The following is a 23,542-nucleotide window of genomic DNA, read 5'->3' on the forward strand; positions in this document are numbered from 1 at the left end:
AGTGGAGCTGCGCGCTCCGGGTTGGTTGTCGGGAGGGGCCGAAGAGGGAAGCCTGCAGCCGGCGAACGGCAGAGAGACTTGTCGCCGGGGCTGTGAGGAACCATGATCCTTGCGGGCCACCGTCCCGGAAGTGGACCTTAGAGGAAGAAAGTACGGGGGTTCCTGGGGAGGAATGCTCGGCATTCTAGGTGAGGATTCACAGAACTATTGTGGCAAGTGTTGGCAGGAGGGACCCAGAGGTTTTAGTAACTTCACCTGAAGGAGCCAGCGTCTCTGCTGAGCCTTACCTGTTTGTGGTGGGGCAGAAGGTGGCCCAGGTTGGGTGAGCCTCGGGTCTTCTGGTAGGAGCCCATCTGAGAAAGCCAGTCTGCGTCCTTTCTCCGTGGCGACCTCAGGGATGAGCTGATGCTTTAGTGGCTTGTCATGGCCCAGCGGGCAGTGTGGCTCATTAGCCACGAGCCGGGAACTCCACTTTGTGGCACCGTCAGATTCTCCAGGTAAATGCAGTTTGAATTCTCAGGGGTGATGGATCGGAGGGATGGATGATGTACTGGAGTTTGGGGATGTGTCTTTGCCGCCTTGGGCAAGTTACTTAACCTCTGTTTCATCTGTTAAATGGAAATTTTAACGTCGCTACTTAATAGTATTGTGAGAATTAAATGTGTTGATATTTGGCACATATTAAGCATTATGTTTTTCAATATTAGTATTACTGTATCTTAAAATTAACTTCACCTGCGTAGGATTGAGATGGAGATGACCAAAGGAAAGGAAAGGAAAATTATTGAGCACTAAACAAGTCTCAGATTTTTCTACATTCGTAATGAAGGTCATTCACAGACATTTTAGCTCATTCTTCTGGAAAATCTTTGCTGAGCAGTTAAAGACTTAATATTTTAATATTATGTTTCATTCTTAAACACTTTCAGATGGGTTAAAGTTCCTGATTTTTTTAAGAAAACTGGAAAAGTACAAAAAAATTGTATTCACTTTTTCTTAGATGGTGTAAGCTGATCTGGCTCCACTTTTATCAAAATAGCTCTCTAATGAGAATTATGCAATAACTCATTGTAAAATGTAAGTGGCAGTTCTGTAATCTGTATCACCTTTTATTCTTAGTGGCTATTGACTGTTCTTTCTTGCCAACATATTTATTCTTCCCTGAGGAAAGCTGTGTAGGGAGGTAGCATAGCTCTGCATTGACATTGAGGCAGATAAAGATGAGTGTGATTTTAAATGAAAGTGGTTGGCAATGCGGATATGAAAAATTCCCTCTTCACAACCTAAACTTTTTTTTTTTTTTTACTAAGGGTATCAGAGTTAAAGTTTACCATTTTCTCCCAAGATACCTGGCTTGCTGTGTTGTTGTTGTACCTCAAGTAAGGAGTTTAATAATATTTAGTATGGTTCAGGAGCCTCATTGGTTCATCCAAAGTACTTACATATTCACTTGAGTATCTTTATTTCTGCCATTCTACTCTTCATCCCAGGTAACTCTTATTGTTGCTCTCCCTTTATTTGCATGTTTGTCTATGCATTTTTCAAATTACACAATTAAGTGTGCTTTAGACTTCATTTTTTTATATTTGCCAGACTTCTCAGCACTGTTTTTAAGAAACATCTATGTTACTGTGTGTTCATCCAGAGCAGCACTGTCCAACAGAATTTTCTGCAATGATGGACATGAGAAATGTTCTAAATCTATGCTGTTTAATATTGTAGCCACTAACCACATGTAGCTATTGTGCTTTTGAAATGTGACAATTATAACTGAGGAACTCAATCTCGTTTGATTTTAAGTTTAAATAGTCACATGTGGCTAGTGCCTCCTATTTTGGACAGTGTAGATCTAAGCCATTGCTCTGTTGTACTCCATGGTTTACATCCTCCATGTTTTACCTGTCTCCTTCCCCTAGTGATGATAATCCCAGGCTGCCTCCAACTCAGCCATCAGAATGGTGATGTGGTAGATACCCTCAAAAGTCTCATAGGGCCTTTCTATGCTGACTTTGACTAAATATTGCCAAATAATTAGCTCTTCAAAATACTTTCTCCAGTCTACACTCTTCTCATCATCAGTGAGCAAATGTTCCTATATCTCCATTCTTTCCTAACCTTTATTCTAGTTTTTGTCAATATTGCTGTAAAAGATATCTCATTTTCATTTGCATTTCTCTGTGTAGCAGTGATTGTTAGCCCTCTGGATTTTCTGTTCTGTGGATTGCTTGTACATATCCTTGTCCCTTTTATCTTTGAGAGTTGCTACGTGTCTGTTTGTTTTCATGTTACTTTTCTCCTGAAAATCCCTAGTGTATTCTTGTGTATTGGCTGTATTTGCTTGATACTGGGCCTTTGTCATTTTTAGCTACTACAGATATTTTCTCTCATTTTGTCATTTTCAGCTTTATGTATCACTTGATGAAACAGAAACCATTAATTTTATTTCAGTCAAAGTAGTTAGTACTGGGAGTTTTGTTGAGGTCATACTCTACCCTGATTTTCCAAAGCTTCTTATATTATCTTCTCTTAATTTTATCATTTTATCTGTCATGTTTAGGTCTTTAATCCATCTTCAGATGTGGTGTTACTAGAGGAATCCATTATATTTTTCTCTATAGTGTGGGCCAGTTTTCCTGTATGTTTAATGTATTTTTTCAGTATATATATATTTTTTTCATTGATTTGTGGGCCTATTGATAGTTGATTATATTTTCTTATAAATACTGGTCTGTTTCAGTTCTATTACATTATTTGTCTGTTCTTGGACCAGTACCATACTGTGTTTATATCTGTGGCTTTGTAACTTAACTTAATACCTTACAGAGATAAGATTTTTTTCACTGCTTATAAAAATAAGTTCCTTGAGGAACATCGTTGTTTTCAGATTTTTTTTTCTCATTGTACTCAGGATATTTCAGAAGAAAAATTCAGATATATTTGGGTGGGCTTTTCAACATCTCTGTGGAGGCATCAAGTTGGGCTCAAATAACTCATCTGTCACTTACTAATTCTGTATCATTAAAGAAATTACTTTTATTATTTTCCATTATCTGACCTCTTGGGCCTGGTGTAAGGGCTAAACATACATACTCTGGCATATTATCCACATATATGCCAAAGGTTAATGGCCATCATTTAAGATTTTTAAAAGCAGATGGTCTTTTCTGTATGTAATTACATTTTCCCAAAACAAAACTTGATTTAGATCCTCATTTAGAAGTTTGCTGTACAGATATATAGTAATAATATCAGCTTAAGTATGGCTTAGGTTGTCACTGTACCCCATAATTATAGGGCCAGGGTTTGAGCCCTATTTTATTTTATTTTATTTTTTTTGAAGAAAGCCCAAACACTTTATTAACACGAGAATATTAATGTGGGAATATTAACACATTCTCTTGGTCATCTTAGTAAATTTCCTCACAGTTTAAGGATCTTGACAGTAGAGGAGAAGACAAAGCATCTAATTTCTCCGGATGCCCAGGGAAGTCTTCTCTGTTTGTCTTCTAGGAGTGGTGCCCTGCAGGGCCACATCTGATAGTAAACAGAGCAGGTAACTGGAAGATAAGGCCTCTTGAACAGAAATGATTATCTAGTTGCAAAAAAAAGAAAAAAAACCCAAACAAAAGCAAACAATATGTTCATGTTAATATTTTGCACATTTAATAAGAGATACTGTTTTCTTCTTTATACATATATCTCATTGTCACTGCACTGATCTTATGAGCCCTATTTTAGAAAAAGTCTGGAATAAACCTGAAATGATAGGTTGAGTCATCCAACAAAAATATTTATTGAGCACATATCAAGGTATTGTGTACAGTCCCAGATTAACTTCTTACCTTTACATCCAATATTGAGATTCTTACACTTAAGAAGGACTTAAATTATCCTCTAGATAACCAAAGGATAAGACATTGTGCATGAGTTTAGTCCAAAGTTCTCAGCTATTCTTATCCAGAGACCCAGAGAAGGAAATGGCATTCAGCTGCTAAGCCATTACTGGAAGGCTAGCTAATTCTTTTCCTTTCTCAATCAAGAAAGTAGATCAGAATGTGAGTGAGTGAAGTTTACTAATATACAGATAACTTTGAATACATTCCTATTTTTCTTTTAAAAATTATTAGTAAACATCAATGTCTTATTAGGGGTATTAGTGAAAAAAAATTGCTCTGGCCAGATGTGTTTTTGATTCTTGATCAGAATTGCTGATATATTGTTTCAATACCCCTTTATTTTACAAGTAAGAAAATAGACTTAGGGAAGTTAGGTGACTTACCCAGAAGTTAATAGCCAATAAATGACTTTGTTCTGGACATTAGAGTGGAGAGAAAATTAATAGGGAAAGTACATCTTTTTTTAAAACTAAGAAAATGTGACGTAACATTTTGTAAATGAATAAAAGCATCTTGTAGTCTTTTTTCCCAAAAAAAGATAAATCAGTAACTTATTGTTCAGTCTAGAACGTGTAAACCATAAAAAATTATTCAAATTTTATTTTTATTACCTCATAATATTTTTCAGGGCCATAGAGATAAACATTTTTATTTCTGAAATATTCTTATATTTTAAGGAGTTGGCAAGAAGACTTGGTATTTGTTACTCACTATTAATTGCGTAGACTAGAACATTCCTTTTACATTTGTATCATCTCAACTATTGAATCCAAAATTATGGCAGGTTAAATTGAACCACTTCTTTTGATTCTGCTCTACTAAAATGGAATCAGAAAAAAAAAAAAAAGTCCTTATAGATGCCTAAAAAGTGTCCAAGTATACATTCCTGGCCTACCAAGCAGGAATCTGAGTGGCCAAGAAACTAGAATTTTGAATTAGAACTATGTGCTCTACCTATTTAAAAAATTAAATAAATTGAGCCATTTTCAGTAATAAATAATGACATTGTTATTTGAGATAATATACCAAGTATACAACAGTTAGTTACTACAATAGAAATTTAATGTGTGATACATTTTTTTGGTTGTGGTTTTTGTGGGTATATGTATTTGTTATTGTGTGTTTTGTTGTTATTACTGTTAGCCTTGTGTTTGGGGTTTGTTTTTGTTTTGGGGTTTTTTTGGATTTTTCTATTTTTGTTTTCCTTGGAAGAACCATTTATAATATTTTTGTTTCCATAATTCAGACGGTATCCAACTGTTGAAAAACGAGCCAAAGTCTTCAATGGAACAAGTTATGTGCCTATTCCTGAAGATGGTCCCTTTCTTAAAGCACTGCTTTTTGAACTTAGATTATTGGATGATGATAAGGACTTCGTAGCAAGTCGTGATAGCTGTTCTCACATCAATAAAACATCTGTCTATGGACTCCTAGTAGGAGGTGGAGAACTCTGGCCAGTTGTTGCTTTTCTGAAGAATAACATGATATATGCTTGTGTTCCGTTAGTTGAACAGACTTTATCCCCTCGTCCACCATTAATTAGCATTAGTGGAATTTCACAAAGCTTTGAACTTCTTTTTGGGATACAGGATTTTCTTTACTTGGGTCAAAAAAATGACACTGAGTTAAATACAAAATTGAACCAACTGCCTGATTTGCTTCTACAAGCTTGTCCATTTGGAACTTTGTTAGATGCCAACTTACAGAATTCATTGGATAATATTAATTTTGCTTCTGTGACACATCCACAAAAACAGCCAGCCTGGAAAGTTGGAACATACAAAGGAAAACCACAAGTTTCTATTTCTATCACTGAAAAGGTAAAATCCATGCAATATGATAAACAGGATATAGCAGATACATGGCAGGTTGTTGGAGCAGTCACTTGCAAGGTGAGATTTTCTCTGACACTTGTTTTATCATACCATTGAATACCTATGGAGAAAAGTAAAATTTTCTAACTTTATTTTACATTGCTATATGACATTCTTAATTTTTATCATAAACAGCAGTCATTAAATATGTGAAATTTTGCAACATTACCTTTTTGCATTCCTTATGAATTTAATTTTTTAAAAAGATTTTATTTGAGAGAGAGAGAAAGAGAGAGTGCAGAAGGCAGAGGGAGAGGCAGAGGGAGAGGGAGAAGCAGAAGCCCCGCTGAGCAGGGAGCCCATGTGGGGCTGGATCTCAGGACCCCGGGACCATGACCTGAGCCAAAGGCAGATGCCCAACCGACTGAGCCCCTTCTTATGAATTGTATTAGTTATATATGGCTGCATACTGAATTGTTCCATTATCCCCAAAATAAACATTTATTATCCTCAGTTTTCTGGGTTAAGACTTCAGGAGCAGCTCAGCTAGGAACTTCTAGTGTGGAGTCTATCATGAGATCACAGTCAAGATTGTAGCTGGAGCTATAGTCACCTGATAGTTTGATTGGGGCTGGAAAATCTACTTGCAAGGTGGTTCATTCACATGGATAACAAGTTGGTGCTGGTTGTTGGTGGGAGGGCTCAGTTCTTCTCCATGTGGACTTCTCAATAGGCTGTTTAAGAATATCTTCACAACTTGGTGACTGGCTTCCTATAGATCAAATGATGAGAGACAAAAAGAAGACACAGGTAGAAGCTATCCTTTTTATTACCTCGGCTGAGGTCAGATGGCATCACTTTCACCGCTTTTTGTTCATTAGAAACAGGTCACTGAGTCCAGTCCACATTCAAGGGGACTAGAATTAGGCTTTTTGAAAAGAGTAATGTCAAAGAATTTGTGAAAATATTTTAAAACCAACATACCTATTTTGCATTTTCTCTAAAAGGATGAAATTGACAAATCTTTGAATTAATATCTAAAACCATTTTGAAGGGTTCTTACATTATTTAAACAAGTTTGTAGGTTAATGTAGGGTTCTCTGGTTTCAGGATAGAAAATAGGAAATGACAATAGGAGTAACAACATAATTGAGTGCCATTTTGAATAATGATCAAAAGTTAAAGCCCTCTATAATTTCTACAAGTACACATCAATAATCTTAGATGTCTTTATTTTTCTGATATCCTTTATTCTCTGCACTTATGAATATAAAGCTTTTAATCAAACTTAATGTTGAGGGGCTATATACAAATGCTATAGATAAAAGTAGATTTCAAGTACAGGAAATTAAAACAGTCCTGGCAGACAAATTGGGTCTTTCTTTTCTGCTTTAACCTTAAAGTAACTTAAGGATTTATGTGTCTGTTTTAAACTCACTCCTATCATGATCAAAAATACATTCCAGTTATTAACTTACTAGAAATAACTATTATAAATGATGGGGCACCTGGATGGTTCAGTCGATTAAGCGTCCAACTCTTGATTTTGACTCAGGTCATGATCTTAGGGTTGTGAGATGAGGCCCATGTCAGGCTCTGCACTGGGCATGGGGCCTGCTTAAGATTCTCTCTCTCTCTCATCTGTCCCTGCCCCCAATAAAAAAAAAAAGAAAGAACTATTATAAATGGCTCTAAAATAGAGGTGTTCGTTGATTATGTCATAAAGTAGTTGAATCCTTTCTCATAAGTCTGTGAAATAAAAGGAAAATTCACCATTTTTGTTTTTTCATTCTGTGGCAATAAACAGGGAATATGTTACATATTATTTGCTACTAATTAATATCATGGTGTTTAAATATCTCAGCTCATTGGTAGGCTGACCCTAGTTTATTGCTTGTGGGAATTTTAGATTGGTTTCTATACAAATTATCATGATGGAGAACTTCATTCTTTAAAAAGCTTTCTGCTAAAAATAAAAAGAATGGGGGTGTGCCATAATCCATGCACTAAATGTTTAAGTTTGTATGTAAGTAGTACATCTGTTAGCCAAACATTTTTTTAAAAGTTCTTCATGAGCTTAGTACTTAAAGTTTTATTATGAAGTCTATTATAAATGGAAATAATTATCTTCATTTTGAATTTTGTGAAGCTCATACCAGGTGTTAGAGAAGTTGAGAGAATAAAAATACTGATTTTCTGCATACAACCATACAGAAACAGTCTCTAATGACTTTAGTCTGGAGAAGCCAGAATTCATAGATAAGTCTGAGATGCCGCCGTGTCTATCTGTTAAATTCATGGAAAGTTCTGAAAAGTGCTGCATCTGGCCACCACATCCTTAAAGCAGGAGCAGAGAGGTCTGTGAACCTGTCATATCCAGCTTCCATAACCTTCCAAGAATACTGGCTTTCCAGTTGCAGGGTAGAAAATTATTAAAGAGGTAGATGGGAGCCAAACAATGAAAGGCTTAAAAGTAATGCAAAACTGAGAGGGAGCTATTGAAAGATCTTGAGCATGGAACAATACATTTAGAGTTCCTGTTTTGTTAAGTTAGCTCCCAAAGATGGACTGATTAGAGGAAAACGAATCTAGATACAGTTAGAGGGCTGTGACAGAAATTGTAGGGGCCTGTACCAGTGTGTTTGCAATAGGAATAGAGAGATGTCAATGGACTTAAAATAGCTTTTTAAGGGTTTAGATGTAAGCAGAGCACTCTAGGAAGTCTCTCCTAGTTCCTGCTTGATATCTGAGAGTATAACAGAACCACTAACCTGAACACAGAAAGCAAGAACAATACCTTGAAAGAAAAATGAGTTAAGTTCTGGGAAATGACTCAGATAAATTTAGAAAAGCCTCACCCAGAAGATGTATTCTTCTAAGATCTTGGTAATATCTGTTTCTGTTTCTATTACAGTGTGATTTAGAAGGAATCATGCCAAATGTTACCATCAGCTTGAGTCTTCCCACCAATGGATCTCCACTTCAGGACATTCTAGTTCATCCTTGTGTGACTTCTCTTGACTCTGCCATTCTGACTTCTAGTAGCATTGATGCAGTGGATGATTCTGCATTTAGTGGACCTTACAAATTTCCATTCACTCCTCCTTTAGAGTCTTTCAACTTATGCTACTATACTTCGCAGGTAAACAACATTGGAAAAGTTGAGACTTTGCTAATCTTCGTACTTATGAATTTATTCTGTTGTAAGTAAATCATTCATACTTTTGGCCCACATAAGAACTTTTCATTATTTTTTTTTTTTAATTTATTTGACAGAGATAGAGACAGCCAGCGAGAGAGGGAACACAAGCAGGGGGGGTGGGAGAGGAAGAAGCAGGCTCCTAGCGGAGGAGCCTGATGTGGGGCTCGATCCCATAACGCCGGAATCACGCCCTGAGCCGAAGGCACACGCTTAACCGCTGTGCCACCCAGGCGCCCCAGAACTTTTCATTATTTACAAGGCAGTAATTGATGAATGAAGATGAAGATTCAGGTCCTAGAATAAGATACCTCTTCTCTGTCTGTAACAGCATTGAATGGTTTTCAAAGTAATGGGATTTTTTTTTTTTTTTTAAAGTGTTCCATAATAAGGACTCCATGGTCATAGGATAGATCCTGGTATAATTCAGTCGTGGTTTGAATTATGAACATAAAATTCCTGTAATTCCAGTCAGCTGGGGTGACAAATACATAATATTATTTATAGATACTGTTTGTTAAATAACTGTTGTGTCAGACATTGTCCTAGGCGCTTTGCATGTGTTTTCTCCATACTTTTAAAATCCTTAATATTGGTATTACTGGCCCCATTCTACAGATGAGGAGAGTCTCAGAGAAGTTAAATGACATGCCCAAGTTCTTACAACTGTGATAAGTAACAGAGTCTGGATTTGAACCCAGATTTTCCACACTCCAAAACCCAACCTTCTTTTTATTATACCATTTGTCTTTTGTCCTAATTTTGAATTAGTAGTTTAGAAAAACCCACTCGAGCTAGCTTACATAAAGGGAATTTATTTTGATAAAGTAAGAGGCAATCCCAGTGTCATTCAAGGTAGACTCAGCCTGTACTGCGAATAGAACCAGAAAATCAAAATTAAAATCACTCTGTACTCAATGTCTATGTCTGTCTCATCTCTGCTACTCAGTTTTCTCTTCCAACTGGCTTTCTCTGCTTCCACATGACCTGTAACTCTAAAACCTTATACTACATAAGTAGAGTCTCTTTATCGCTTCAAATGTACCAGAAAGAGTGATTGGCTTACTTCAGCCTACAGATAGTTTCTCCTTCGATCAGTTATTGATAACCAGTTCAGGGGAGTCACAAGATACACATGGGGAACTGTGAGCAGCAGGAACTATGAACAGGGCGTCAGTGGACAGTATGTCTAGTGCACATCTTAGGTTGCAGGTCATAGAGAACCTGAAGGAGGGGAACCTGGATGAGCAAGCAAGGAAAAACAATGTATTGCAAACATTTGTAAGGCACCTTTCTTATCTCTGGAAACAGAGAAGGAAAAATCCCTGCCCTTAGAACAATAATGGCTCCCTCATCTGTTATCAAAACAGTGTGGAGTAATCTGTACATAATAACTACATTACCACAAGGCCTTTTTCTCAATCGTCATTGGTATTTTAGACCCATAACCTGAGAATTATACAAAGATTTGTTTATGTTTGTTTCCAGGTTCCAGTCCCACCAATTTTGGGTTTTTATCAAATGAAAGAGGAAGAAATACAAGTAAAAATAACGGTTAACTTAAAACTTCATGAAAGTGTGAAAAATAATTTTGAATTCTGTGAAGCTCGTATACCTTTTTATAATAGGTAGGAATAAAACAATGTGATGCCATGATTTCTGCCTTAGTACATTCCCATTGCCCTACAGTAAATTGTTTATCTTTGTTTTTTACTTTATTTTTAAGATCTAAAAACTTTATTTTATTCAAATGAATGCTGATTCTGAACCAAAATTCAGTCATAAAAATAATCTCTTTACCTTTAAATGTGTCTTCATTTTTCTAGTTAAACTTACTAGTAAATACAGGAGGGCATGTGATGTAATGAGCACTGGGTATTATACGAGACTGATGAATCACAGACCTGTACCTGAAACCAATAATACATTATATATTCATTAATTGAATTTAAATTTTAAAAATGTTAATAAATAAATAAACTTACTAGTAAATACAAACTTAAGCCAACGTAAACCAATCCCTTCTTTAGGGATTATTTCACTGCTGGCTTTATTTCTAGCAATTTCTCTGTGCTCTATATACAAGTCAAACCCAACTGTCAGCTACTTGGTGAATTAAGCCAATGATAACATAAGATTACTTCCTCAACAGTTCTTTTTTTATTTTATTTATTTTTTTTTAAAGATTTTATTTATTTATTTGACAGAGATAGAGACAGCCAGTGAGAGAGGGAACACAAGCAGGGGGAGTGGGAGAGGAAGAAGCAGGCTCATAGCGGAGGAGCCTGACGTGGGGCTCGATCCCATAACGCCGGGATCACGCCCTGAGCCGAAGGCAGACGCTTAACGACTGTGCCACCCAGGCGCCCCAACAGTTCTGCTTTTAAATTTGTTCTACAGCATAGTTCTTTTCATAGGATGCCTAAACATATAGTAAAATCATAGTTTTAATGTTATATCAATCCATAGAACTGTATTAATATGTTCTATATGATCTAATAGTTGTCTTTAGAATTAATAAATGTTTATCATCACCAAAAACTTTTATTGTGTTTCTGGTGTTTTTTGAGATATAATACTTGTTTTTTGTTCTACTTTATTCTGCAAACTTGAATATAAATCTGCTTTTATGCTGTCCTTCTATTAAGTAACATTAGCTAGATTTGATTTAGATCTCTTCAAACTCTTCTATGATCATTTTTTTCTTTCTATTGTGTCCTTTTCTTTTTTAAAGAGGTCCAATCACACATGTGGAATGCAAAGTTAGTTTTGGCCAGCTTGAAGTATTTCGAGAGAAAAGCTTATTGATCTGGATTATTGGTGAGCTTTTATTTATTGACTTTTTTCACTCATTTGTTGTAGAATCTACTTACATTAAAATAGTTAACTGGTACATTTGTGTTTGTAGGACAGAAGTTCCCCAAATCGATGGAAATTAGTCTTTCTGGAACTGTAACTTTTGGAGCCAAGAGTCATGAGAAGCAGCCATTTGATGAGATTTGCATTGGAGGTACAGCATATTTAAAGGTAAATACATTTATGTGGATCACTACATTAGAAACCCTACCCTTGTTTTTAAATTTCATATATCTAATTGATTTTTAATGTTTTCTAGCTATTTTTTGTGGGGGAACTTCTTGTCTGTGCTAAGTCTTTTTTTAGATTTTTGTAAGATTTCTTTTTGTTTAGTATTAGTCATTTTCTATTTTACTTAATACTTAAAAAATTTTTAAGGTGAAACAGTTAAGTATAACCTTAACACATCAAAGTAACCAAGTTCTATTTCCCAGCACTTAGTTATCACATTCAAGATTCGTATATAAAAAATATAAGATGTAGCCCTTGCCCTCTAGAAATTTTCCACTGCTGCATGTCAGTAATTGATCAATTCTAACTGCTTTTGGTATTTGAAGGAAACAGTGAGCACTTCTGACCAAAGTGGTCAAGGAAAGCTTTGCAGTAGAGATGGAGTTTAAGCAAAACTCTGAAGCCCAGATAAGCATGAAAATGAAACTTTGAAGACTGACCAACATTTATATAGGTAAATAAATGACTTAATCAAAGGAAAGAAAGATGACAAGGCACACTTAGGAACCAGTGCTAGAAATAGTCGTAACACATTAGGCCGGATAAGTGATTTAGGTCTAGATTGTAGCTTTGGAGGGTTTGCATTCTGACTTTTCTTCCTTTGTTAGAAAGTGTTTACAGTTTTTTTGAGTATGGGAGTGGTCTTTCAGAAAACAATACTTTATGAAGATCAATCTGGAATGGATGTGAGAAGGTGAGTAGGAAAAAAATAATAAAACTTGATACCCGATGAAAGGTAGTAGGTTAATGATGCTGAGTGTCACAGAAAGAAAGAAAGACTGCTGGAGAAGCTGTGATAAAGGTAAAGCATTGGTCACTAATTAAATATAGAAACAAAAGCTTTAAGTCCAAGATTTAAAAACATTAAAAAAAAAAAAGGCTTAAATCAGACTTTAAGCTCCAAGAGGGCGGGGACCAGATGAGTGTCATTCATTCATTATTTTTAACACCAACATTTTGTTCATTACCTACCATGTAAATATTTGATGAAGGATGAATATACTTAGAAAAAGTACTAATATGGAGAAAGTTGGGAAGAAGTGGGGTACATATTATATATGTTGCTGGTGATAGCAACATATCCCAATATAAGTGTCCAGTAGGTAGGTAAAAACCTGGAGCTCGGTTCTCAAGAGAGCATTCAACAGTGTATAAGGATTTAAGAGTTACCTGTGGAGAAAAAATAGTTGAGGCAGTGGAAATGAATAAGATCAGAAAAAAAGAAAATAAGTAGATGATTTAGAAGACCCAGTGAGAGGAATTGAAGGGATGATCAGAAAAGTAGCGGAAAAACCTAAATAAAAATGGTAGAGAAATCAGAGATATTGAAATCTACATAATAAAAACAATTAGAAGAAATGGTAGTGAAGTCAGAAGTATACTAGTGATACTCATTTCTTCTATCTTGGCTTCAGATATATCTACAAGCTTTGTTTCAAGGATTATTTTTTTTTTAAAGATTTTATTTATTTATTTGACAGAGAGAGAGACAGCCAGCGAGAGAGGGAACACAAGCAGGGGGAGTGGGAGAGGAAGAAGCAGGCTCATAGCGGAGGAGCCTGATGTGGGGCTCGATCCCATAACGCCGGGGTCACGCCCTGAGCCGAAGGCAGACGCTTAACCGCTGTGCCACCCAGGCGCCCCTGTTTCAAGGATTATTATAAAAATTCCTACCTCCAGATATTTTTTAGAAAAAATATGGGATGTTACTACACCGTAGATCTTGCAAAGATAGGGATTATGACTTTTTTAATTCATTTCCATCGCCTACTCAGTTATAATCTCATTGCAAACATGTAATACATATTTATGTTCACTGAATAGTTTTTTTTTTTAGTATTTAGTTATAGGAAATGAATCTTATTCTAACTTCCAGAATCCAGAATTATACCAAACAAGCAAGCAAAAGTCCTTTACAATTAGAAATAATATGAGTTGCAATAGGAAAAAAAATTGCTTAGATGGGAAAATTTACATTCAGTGTATGTGGATCAGTTAATTTGGCAATCAAAAGGAGAAAGTTAGGAAATGGGAGAAATTTGCAGGGATGGGAGATGAAAGAAGAAGTGTAGAAAAGATAGCAGGATATGGCAAAATCAGGAGCTTTTAAGCAGCAAATATGAGTACCACAGCAAAAGGAGACTGGAGCTCCCTCGATAAGACACAGATCTTTGATAGTTCGTGTGACTATCACTGTGACTCAGACACCCCACCACTATGCCTTCAGAGAAAGTACTACTAATGGCTCTTTCTACAATAGCACAGTATAATAATTGGCATTTATACTGATGACGCCACATTATCAATTAAATCCAGATTTAGAAAGGTTTCATAGGTGAGAGAAAGGATGATTTCTAAGCTTAGTTCTAGAAATATTGAATTTCAGTTTTCCAGAAAATTAAGCAGAACATCTCATTCCCTCCAAACATGAGATAAACTGTTTCAGTTTTAATAATTGCATTCTTGTGTTTTGCTAGAAAGTGTATACATTTCTGCCTGTAAAAGAATTATGATCTGGGGGCGCCTGGGTGGCACAACGGTTAAGCGTCTGCCTTCGGCTCAGGGCGTGATCCCGGCGTTATGGGATCGAGCCCCACATCAGGCTCCTCCGCTATGAGCCTGCTTCTTCCTCTCCCACTCCCCCTGCTTGTGTTCCCTCTCTTGCTGGCTGTCTCTATCTCTGTCAAATAAATAAATAAATAAAATCTTTAAAAAAAAAAAAAGAATTATGATCTGAAATATAACACAGTCTATAGCCTTAGAGATAGAAGAGAATATGCAGGGGCGCCTGGGTGGCACAGCGGTTAAGCATCTGCCTTCGGCTCAGGGCGTGATCCTGGCATTATGGGATCGAGCCCCACATCAGGCTCCTCTGCTAGGAGCCTGCTTCTTCCTCTCCCACTCCCCCTGCTTGTGTTCCCTCTCTCGCTGGCTGTCTCTATCTCTGTCGAATAAATAAATAAAATCTTTAAAAAAAAAAAAAAAAAAGAAGAGAATATGCAGAATACCAGAAACCCTAAGGGAAGAAGCACCAGCTTTTGTTGTCAGTTGAGTCTGAGTTCACCTGCCAGCTCTGCTACTTACATTCTGGGATGCTAATTCCTCCCATCTCTGAACCTCAGTGCCCTCATTTGTAAAATAGGAATGCTTTGCAACATAGATTAGAGACCATATTAGTGAAGTATCTGGTGGGTGTTAAGCACTTCATAATAACAGCCGTACAAAGAAATGGTCCTAATGCGAAGGAGAAATGTGTATGTGTGTATGTATGCACGCATGCACACACACATTTTTTTTTTTTGTGAACTATGTGAAATTCCTAAAATTGTGTCAAGGGAAAAAATGTGGTCGTCACTTTTATCAAATAATCACCTCAATTTGATATATTTCTCTTCTTTTTCTAGCTTCATTTTAGGATCTTAGATTATACACTCACTGGTTGTTATGCGGATCAGCATTCGGTTCAAGTTTTTGCATCAGGAAAACCAAAAATAAGTACACGTAAGTTGTACAGCTTCAAATTAACTTGAGGGAATTAAAATGATGCTATGCAATTATTACCTCAGATAAAATTAAAATGTAACAGAAAGAGATCAGAGAATAATCCCAATTTATAAAAATTCTGACCTGATCCTATCCTGTAACAGTATGTGTACTTTACATTGGCTTCTGCCTTCTCTTGTTTATAAAATGATCTGGGCAAGCAAGGATTGGCATAGAGGTGGCCTTTAGTATAAAGTTGGATTTGTTTTGCTCTGGTTATAATATACTCTTTTATTCAGAAGTTGTTTCCAGGGGCTTTGGTATTGGATAGACAAGGGTTTGAGGTTGGCTCAGACAATTTATTAGCTGTGTAAATTTGGACAAGTTAGTAAACTTCTCAAAGTTTTAGTTTCCTCATCTGTAAAATGGAAATAATAGTACTGTTTATCTCGGTTTTGTTAGGAGATTTAGATAAAATTATATTGACCAAGTGCCTAGCATGATACTTAGCATGTAGTATCAATAAATGTTAGATGTGATTATTATTTAAAATTTTAAATATTTTTAGCAAATGCTATAGTCAATCAGCATTATTTAGTGCCCTCTCCGTTTTATGAGTAGGATGGCAACGGAAAGAAGTTTTCCAGCCTTCGGTGAATTTATTGGTTGTAAGTAAACATATATACTGTATATGAAAACACAGGGAGGGACAAAGCAATTTATAAATGATTTCAGAATTATTTAATGCAGATCAAATATTTATAGTAGCATAGAACAGAAAAATAACTAGAATGAGGTTAAATGTTAGCTAAACATAAGCAGAACTCTTAAGTTTTATTTATTTAAGTAATCTCTACACCCAACGTGGGGCTCAAACTCATGACCCCAAGATCTTCTGACTGAGCCCAGGTGCCCCTAGATAAATATTTCTTAAACTAGGGATTAGGATCCCCAGAATAGGTAGGATAAGACAGGACTTTGTACATGAAAGTTTCAAAAGGATTACAGAACTCAGAACTACAGAATTCTAAACAAGTACTTGTGAATGACAATAATAAATTCTATGTAATGTAATCAGAATAAGTCATATTCTTTACCTCCTTAGGATTTCCCTATGTTTTCTCATGCATCATTTTTTGGTTGTATTTTAAAGAAATGCATATACATGGAAGAGTCTTAACAATGCATTTTTTTTTAATGAAGCCATGATATATCAATTTAGACAAACCAGTGGTTTTGTCTAAATGCAAAGATTTTGGATTCTATCTGTGGGATACTGAATGCAAACAGACCAATATTTTAGATTGTCTATTAGGTGATGTCTAAAATATTTTAAGTATCTTATTAATATTAACTAAACATATTGTAGCAATTCTCAGAAAGCATAATATAGGATGGGGCAGTTCAGTAATGTACCTACTTAATATAAAATATTAATATATTTTAATATAAATTAACATAAAATATTAATTTATTGAATAAAAGAGGTCATTTTGTAATGCATAATTATGACCAGTCTTTTATTTCCTTCCTCTGTTTCAGAACACAACTACCACTGTGTTCAACTATGTAGGACCTTTACTTTGCCATCACCTTAACAGTACAATCTGTTTTCAAAATATACAACTTAATTCTGAAAATATTAATTCCAATAGTAATGCTAATTTAAACAGTAATAGCTAACACTTATTACTTACCTGTGCCGCACAATTCGAAGTATTTTATGTGTGTTAACTCATTAATCCTCGCAGCAGCCTATGTGAGAATTGTTATCTCCATTTTACAGATGAGGATGCTGATGGGACAGAGGGATTAGGGCTACATAGCTAATAAATGTCAGGAGTGGGAAGCAAACTAAGCAGTCTGGCTCTGGAGCCTGCCCGCTTAACCAGTATGCTGTGTTGCTTTTCAGTGTTGCTAGGTTCTCAGACTGAAAAGATAAATAACAAGGTAATGCATCCTACCTCTGTCTTTTTCATTATGAAGAAAGGCATGAAGAAGAAAGGCAGAAAAGGCAGAATTAGATATTTACTAATGTGTGTAATAATTGGAATTTACATGCATCTAGCTCCAAGTGAACATTATTAGCTCAAATTTACATATCAGAAAACTTTAGTTCAAAACGGTTGTCATTTGTCCAGAGCTACAAAGCTATTAAAACAGAAAGATTAAATTTGACCAGAACTTTAAGAAACCATTGAAGCAACTTTTTAAAAGTATTACTAGAAAGTGGGATGTTTATTTCTATCTCTAAAACTCGGAATGGATAAAGAACAGCAAGATCAGAATAAGAACCATGGTGAAAAGAGGTCACAGAATTGGAAACCAGTAAAAAATTTTAAATTTTTTTGTGTCTGATGTCATGATATTGGCATAATTTGGCATAAGTAAGCTCAAAGATGGATTTAAATATTTAATAAACCCGTATTTCTAAAATTGTAAAAATTATAATGTCTTGATAAAGAGAAATTCAAATGAATATTTCAAAGTGTTGCCTTTCTTGAAATCATTGTGTTCCACATTTCTAAAATATCATGACTTTGCTCTCTCATTGAATTTTTATTAACGTAATACAGTCTTATCATTTATTTGTTTTTTTTTTATAGACCGGAAGCTAATTTCTTCTGACTATTACATCTGGAATTCTAAAGCTCCTGCGCCAGTAACATATGGATCATTATTACTGTAATTATATTTAAATAGGATTTATATAATGTAACATAGCTTAAATTAAATCATTAAGTCTTTTATTTTTAATGTGTGTGCATATAACCTATGAATGAAAAAAGTCATTGATTAAATCATAAAATGCTCTTGTTTAATGTGTTTATCCTGACATAGTTTGAGAGAACATTTTAAAGACTAATGTTTCCTATTTTGTTACCCTTTGATTTTACTCAAATATGATTCAGAGCATAAAACAGTAGTGATTCACTTTAGGCTTATTTTAAACTAGTCCTGCGTCACCCTATCATATATACTTTTCCTGTTCCCATGGCAGACATGGCTAATCAGTTGTAGCCTTCTTTCTACACTGAACCTTCCTGGGTATGGGCTCAGGCTCTTTCTCATTGCAGAGCTGCAAACAGCCACTCCTGATGGATTGTAGATAAAAAGATGGATGTGCAAGATGAAAAAACCTCTTTGCTCTTTCAAACCTGAGTAGTAAGCTCCTGGTACAATGTATTGTTACGGAATACCAGAAACCACCGTAAATTTCTTGGGGGAAAAAGTCAATGAAAACAGGGAAACAAACTGAGGGCTTCAGAGGGGAGGGGAGTAGGGGAATGGAATAGGCTGGTGATGAGTATTAAGGAGGGCACATATTGCATGGTGCACTGGGTGTTATACGCAAGTAATGAATCATGGAACTTTACATCAAAAACTAGGGATGTACTGTATGGTGACTAATAAAAAATTATTATTAAAAAAAGAAAACAAAGGAATATTGTTTAAATAGTAATCTGTTCTTAATCAGAACTATCCTATTGACTAATAAAGAATCTGAATAATTCTATTTAAGGTGTTTGTTCATCTCTGTTCTAGAGTTACTTTTCAGGTAAGCTTATTAATCTGCCACAATAACATTTTGCTCAGGATGTCAGTAAGCATACTAAGAGGGGTGGGATACCTTCAGAAAATGAGTGTAGTGTTTTGTGATCACTTAATGCCTGCAGCCAAATTTTTAAAGATAAATTTAGGTATAATACTGTTTTTCATGTTTATTGTATGAAAATTCTTAATGAATTCAGGTAAAGATTCAAAAGCTGTTCTGTGGGTAGAGAGTATTACTTAATCTTATTTCAGTGTCGTGTAGCCTATTTCCTTTAAATTTGTCACTCCTGCTTCTTTATTAGCATTCTCTTGATTTCTTCAGGAACCACCCAGTCATACTTTTTATTCTCTGTCTTTACAAATTATATGTCTTATTCGGTTTTCAAAGCAGTTCCTTGTCAAGTTGGACTTTAAGTGACCATTCAAGAAAAGCTGAAATCTCAAGATCCTCAAAACTTAATCCATGTCAAGTTTCTTTTTATGGAACAGAATTAGAAGTGTTATGAAAAAACATGCATTACAGATTAATATTCAATTAAATTATCTCTTGGTTTCTATTTTTTTAATCAGTCTCCTAAGGAAAAGCTTAGAAGAAGCTTCTAACTCCTTGAAAGAGAGCTATGATAGTTTGAAGGGAGAGTGCATATAAATTTAGGATTTGAAATATGATTTTTTAATTAAGGTCAATCTCACTCATTATAAATTCTCATTTTCTGTAAGGTATTATCATGGCAGAATACTCTATGTTCAAAATTATCCCAAGTAACAAAGAAAATAGAATAACTGCCTGACCAGGACTTTAATTTATTATTCTGGCTTAATCATAGATAATCAGTAGTAAAAACTTTCCTTTTGGAAGCAGAAAAAAGCCCATTTCGCTTAAGTTATTTGATCTCTCTTAAATTCAAAGAAAGCTTAACGTTTAACTTATGTTAATATTAATGGAGCCATTTGGACATCTTGATTGTATAAATGTTGAGTAAAGTACACTAAGATAGGCAAGAGACATTTATCTAGTAAGTACATAGATCCTCAGTATAATAATCCCCTAGGGAAAACTTTCTTTATAAGCAATCAGAAAAACCAGTGAATCTTTGATTTGATATTTCTAGAAGCCTGAGGAAAATCTAGGGAATACTGGAAAAGTGTAGGGCGAAGGGGAACCTGATGCCATCTGTTGCCATTCCATTCTAACATAACACTACAGAACTAAAACCAACTCATGTTTTCATCCTGTTGAGATCAGCTGGGCACACTGTGATGCTTTTGATTTTGTCTAGAAACCTGTCACTTCAGGATAATTTCTGAAGACAAAGTCTGTTTCCCGTTTGGTAGGTGACCTGTTTAATGTTTTCCCTGTGTCTGGGAACTCCTTAGTGTAATTAGCGACCTTTGAACTCCACAACTAATCCTGAGCTATTTTGTATTCCTTACTCATCTTTAAGGCTGGACCTTTCTTTTCTTCAGAGTCTGCTGCCACAATTAAAGAAGAAACAGCTGCATTTCAAAGGGATTCCGATTCCAGAAGCTTAATCGTGATTGACATGTTCTTATTCTAAGCTATAAGACACTCTAAGAGTCCTTTCTTGGGTTAAAACTTCAATCATTTTCTAAAAAATTATCTCACTATGGATTTTATTCATTTTCTTTGATAACTAGTCTTTGCATTTTTTAACTTGAAAGATGCTTTGCATTTGCGGTGAGTATGAGCATCTACTTCCAGTGGAAGATTTGGATGGTGTCAGACATACTCTAGATGCAAAATTGCTAAATTCCCTTTTAGTGCCAAAATATGATTATGAAATCTGATGTCTATCACAAGGGTAATTATTCTTCAGTAGACCCAACAGGTACAAAAAGTGTTAAATTTCTGAAAACGTACTCTAAAAAAAGTGGTTCTTGATTTTCGTAAAACCCTTCTTCGTTTTTTACTGAACAGTATTTTTTAAACTTTTTAAAGCCAGCAATGCTCTTACAGTGTATGGGCACTTTCTATTTTTCCTTTTTAAATTATCTATTCGAATGTCAGGTTTGAAGGAAATAGCCTTATCAGGAATTCTTGAGAATTATTTGTGTAAAAAGGTTTTTTTGATTAAACAATAGTCTGTCTCATAAACTTTATTTTTTTCACACCAACTCAGTATTTTGGAGTTAAAATTATTGTGATTTTTATACATTGTATGATTTAAGGTCTCAAAGCACAATTTTATACACAGTAATAACTAATATTTTATTTTTTATTATAGTATTTCATACTGCTTTAGAGACATTCATAGACTCCTGTACCACCCCTGAGAGGCAGGTAGGTCGAGTTATCATCCAGAGCCTCTGTGGGGACTGCTGCCATAGCAGAACAGTTGTTTCTAAGACAAAGGTCAGAAAAGGGATGTTAATAAACAGTCCTCAGGTTTAAGGGACTTTTTTAGGATTACATCTTAAATTCCAACAAATCAGATTTAGGAGTTACTGAAAGTGAAATTGATCCATCCCTCATCCAAACTTTGCAATACTTTCCTGTTCTGACATCATTTAGATAGTTAGCTGTATTATCAGATTAGAAACCATTGTGCCCGGCTGCTGAAAGGAAAAGGAGGCAAAAAGCTAAACATGGGATGAATTCTGAACCTTTTAACCTGGCTGAAGTACGTTGGTCCCTGTTATGCAAATACCTTCAATCCTCTGCTAAGTTCAGTGGAAATAATTTTCTTGAATGACAGGTTTATTCAGCAAGGATTCAGTTGGTGATTAATCCCCCTTTGATCTAGGGTATTTCACTTAACTACCAGTTACCTCGTTCTGACAAAGTGCAACTGAGATTAGGAAGATCACTAGAACACTACCAGGGTGTGCGTTTATTCTCTCTAACCTTTTAAAGCAAGGGCCAAGAATGCAATTTATTTTCAGTATTTGAAGATGTAAAGTCCTGTCTGCTAAGTTAGAAAGTCAATTGAATACCAAATGAAGTTTATTTCTTACGTAATAGAACAAACATTTCTTTTTGCTTTGACTAACAATGATTTTAGGAAACAGGCTTTGAAGAAAGAAGAAACAAAGACTACATTCTAAGTATATCTTCTAGTTTTGTTTCATGTACTAGAGTGTATACTTATTGGCCCTGAGATAAACCAAAAATCAAAGCAGTGGCTACAACTTAGGTTGAGAAAACGCTCCTATTTTATTAAACTGCATGGTTTCTCCCCGCCCTCCCCCCATTAAAAAATGTCATGCTATGTGGTAAAGAAATCCAATGGGGAAAACATATTGTAATACACAATTATTCGTCTTAAGACTTGCGGTTTCAAAGCTTTATTTGTTAACTTTGCCCTTCCTTGAGGAAAAAGGGCTTGTTATATTGCCATCGTAAGAATAATCACATTCTTTTTCAGAATGATGGTTTTTTTTTCCATGAAAGTAAATGATGCCATTACAAAAATAATCCAAATTACTTTAAATTATCAAAATAACTACTCTCCACTGTATCGTTTACTATTTCTTCTTATGCCTTTTTCGCATTTAATTGGATACCTCTTCTTCTATAACTTTAAACTTTAAAATACTTTATGGAATTTTGCATAATATTTTAAGAATAAAATTTTAAGATGTGTTTTATGCTGGGCTTCATAAAAACTCACTTTTAAAAACTATTAGCAACATTAGTGTCAATATTCATCTTCCAAGATATCAAATTTGGAGATTTATTCCTTAAGTATATTTCAAGATTGACTCTTAGAAAAAGAAACATAATGATTTGTAACAAAAATAGTTTTAAAATATTAAATTATTATTGATTAATTTTTTTATTACTGACAAGGCATTTTTTAGATGCTTTAGAATTGTCCATTATTCTAGTAGCAGTTTAGAGTACAAATTACATAGTTAGGTAACTTTCCCACACATTTTTTGTCTCAGACATTCTGTGATCCAATTTCTAAATTGAAACAATGACTTGTACACATCTAATTCATGTTGATGCCAAACCAGTCTCTCTAGTTTCAATTTAGTAACCAGTCTGTTTCTAAACATCTTTTTTTTTTTTTTTTAAGATTTTATTTATTTATTTGACAGAGAGAGACAGCCAGTGAGAGAGGGAACACAAGCAGGGGGAGTAGGAAAGGAAGAAGCAGGCTTCCAGCGGAGGAGCCTGATGTGGGGCTCGATCCCAGACCACCAGGATCATGCCCTGAGCGGAAGGCAGACGCTTAACGACTGAGCCACCCAGGCGCCCCCTAAATATCTTCTGATAGCAAGTCACTTAACCAAAGCAAAATTGATGTGCTTGCTTGGGCAGCACATATACCAAAGCAAAATTGAGAAGCAGAAAAAGATTTAAGTTAGAAGGGCAGGATCCCCTGGCTGTATTACTAAGAAACTAGTATTTTTAATAATTAACTACTCTATGCAGGCAATATTTAGTTAATAAATGTTGCAATATGTTTTGAAGTATGCCATCAGAGAAAGAATCTATATGAAACGTATGTATACACTTATGTGTGTGTATTTGTGTAATA

The 23,542-nt window shown here is 35.2% G+C and overlaps 1 protein-coding gene across 2 annotated transcripts; it reads left to right on the plus strand.

Annotated features, from left to right (window-relative positions):
* Nucleotides 1–80: 80 nt before the first annotated feature.
* AP5M1 (adaptor related protein complex 5 subunit mu 1) lies at nucleotides 81–23,171 on the plus strand. Of its 2 annotated transcripts, XM_011225334.3 has the most exons (8): nucleotides 81–497; nucleotides 5,143–5,788; nucleotides 8,625–8,852; nucleotides 10,398–10,537; nucleotides 11,644–11,729; nucleotides 11,818–11,936; nucleotides 15,401–15,497; nucleotides 18,086–23,171. In XM_011225334.3, exons 1-8 carry the CDS (start codon nucleotides 424–426, stop codon nucleotides 18,166–18,168), a joined length of 1,473 nt encoding a protein of 490 aa, XP_011223636.1. In that variant the 5' UTR covers nucleotides 81–423; the 3' UTR covers nucleotides 18,169–23,171. The 2 variants fall into 2 exon arrangements, 1 of the variants encoding a protein (XP_011223636.1); XR_004620476.1 differs by lacking the exon at nucleotides 18,086–23,171 and having other exon boundaries at nucleotides 11,823–11,936.
* Nucleotides 23,172–23,542: the final 371 nt, after the last annotated feature.

This window comes from Ailuropoda melanoleuca, chromosome 14, assembly GCF_002007445.2.
Source record: "Ailuropoda melanoleuca isolate Jingjing chromosome 14, ASM200744v2, whole genome shotgun sequence".
NCBI classification, from domain to species: domain Eukaryota; kingdom Metazoa; phylum Chordata; class Mammalia; order Carnivora; family Ursidae; genus Ailuropoda; species Ailuropoda melanoleuca.

Bases quoted from the DNA above. Each gene is read 5' to 3' on its own strand.
- AP5M1 (XM_011225334.3), top strand. From the start codon at position 424: ATGGCCCAGCGGGCAGTGTGGCTCATTAGCCACGAGCCGGGAACTCCA. The intron at 11,730-11,817 runs GTGAGCTTTTAT...TTGTGTTTGTAG, and splicing joins CTTATTGATCTGGATTATTG to GACAGAAGTTCCCCAAATCG. The intron at 15,498-18,085 runs GTAAGTTGTACA...TTTTTTTTATAG, and splicing joins AAAACCAAAAATAAGTACAC to ACCGGAAGCTAATTTCTTCT.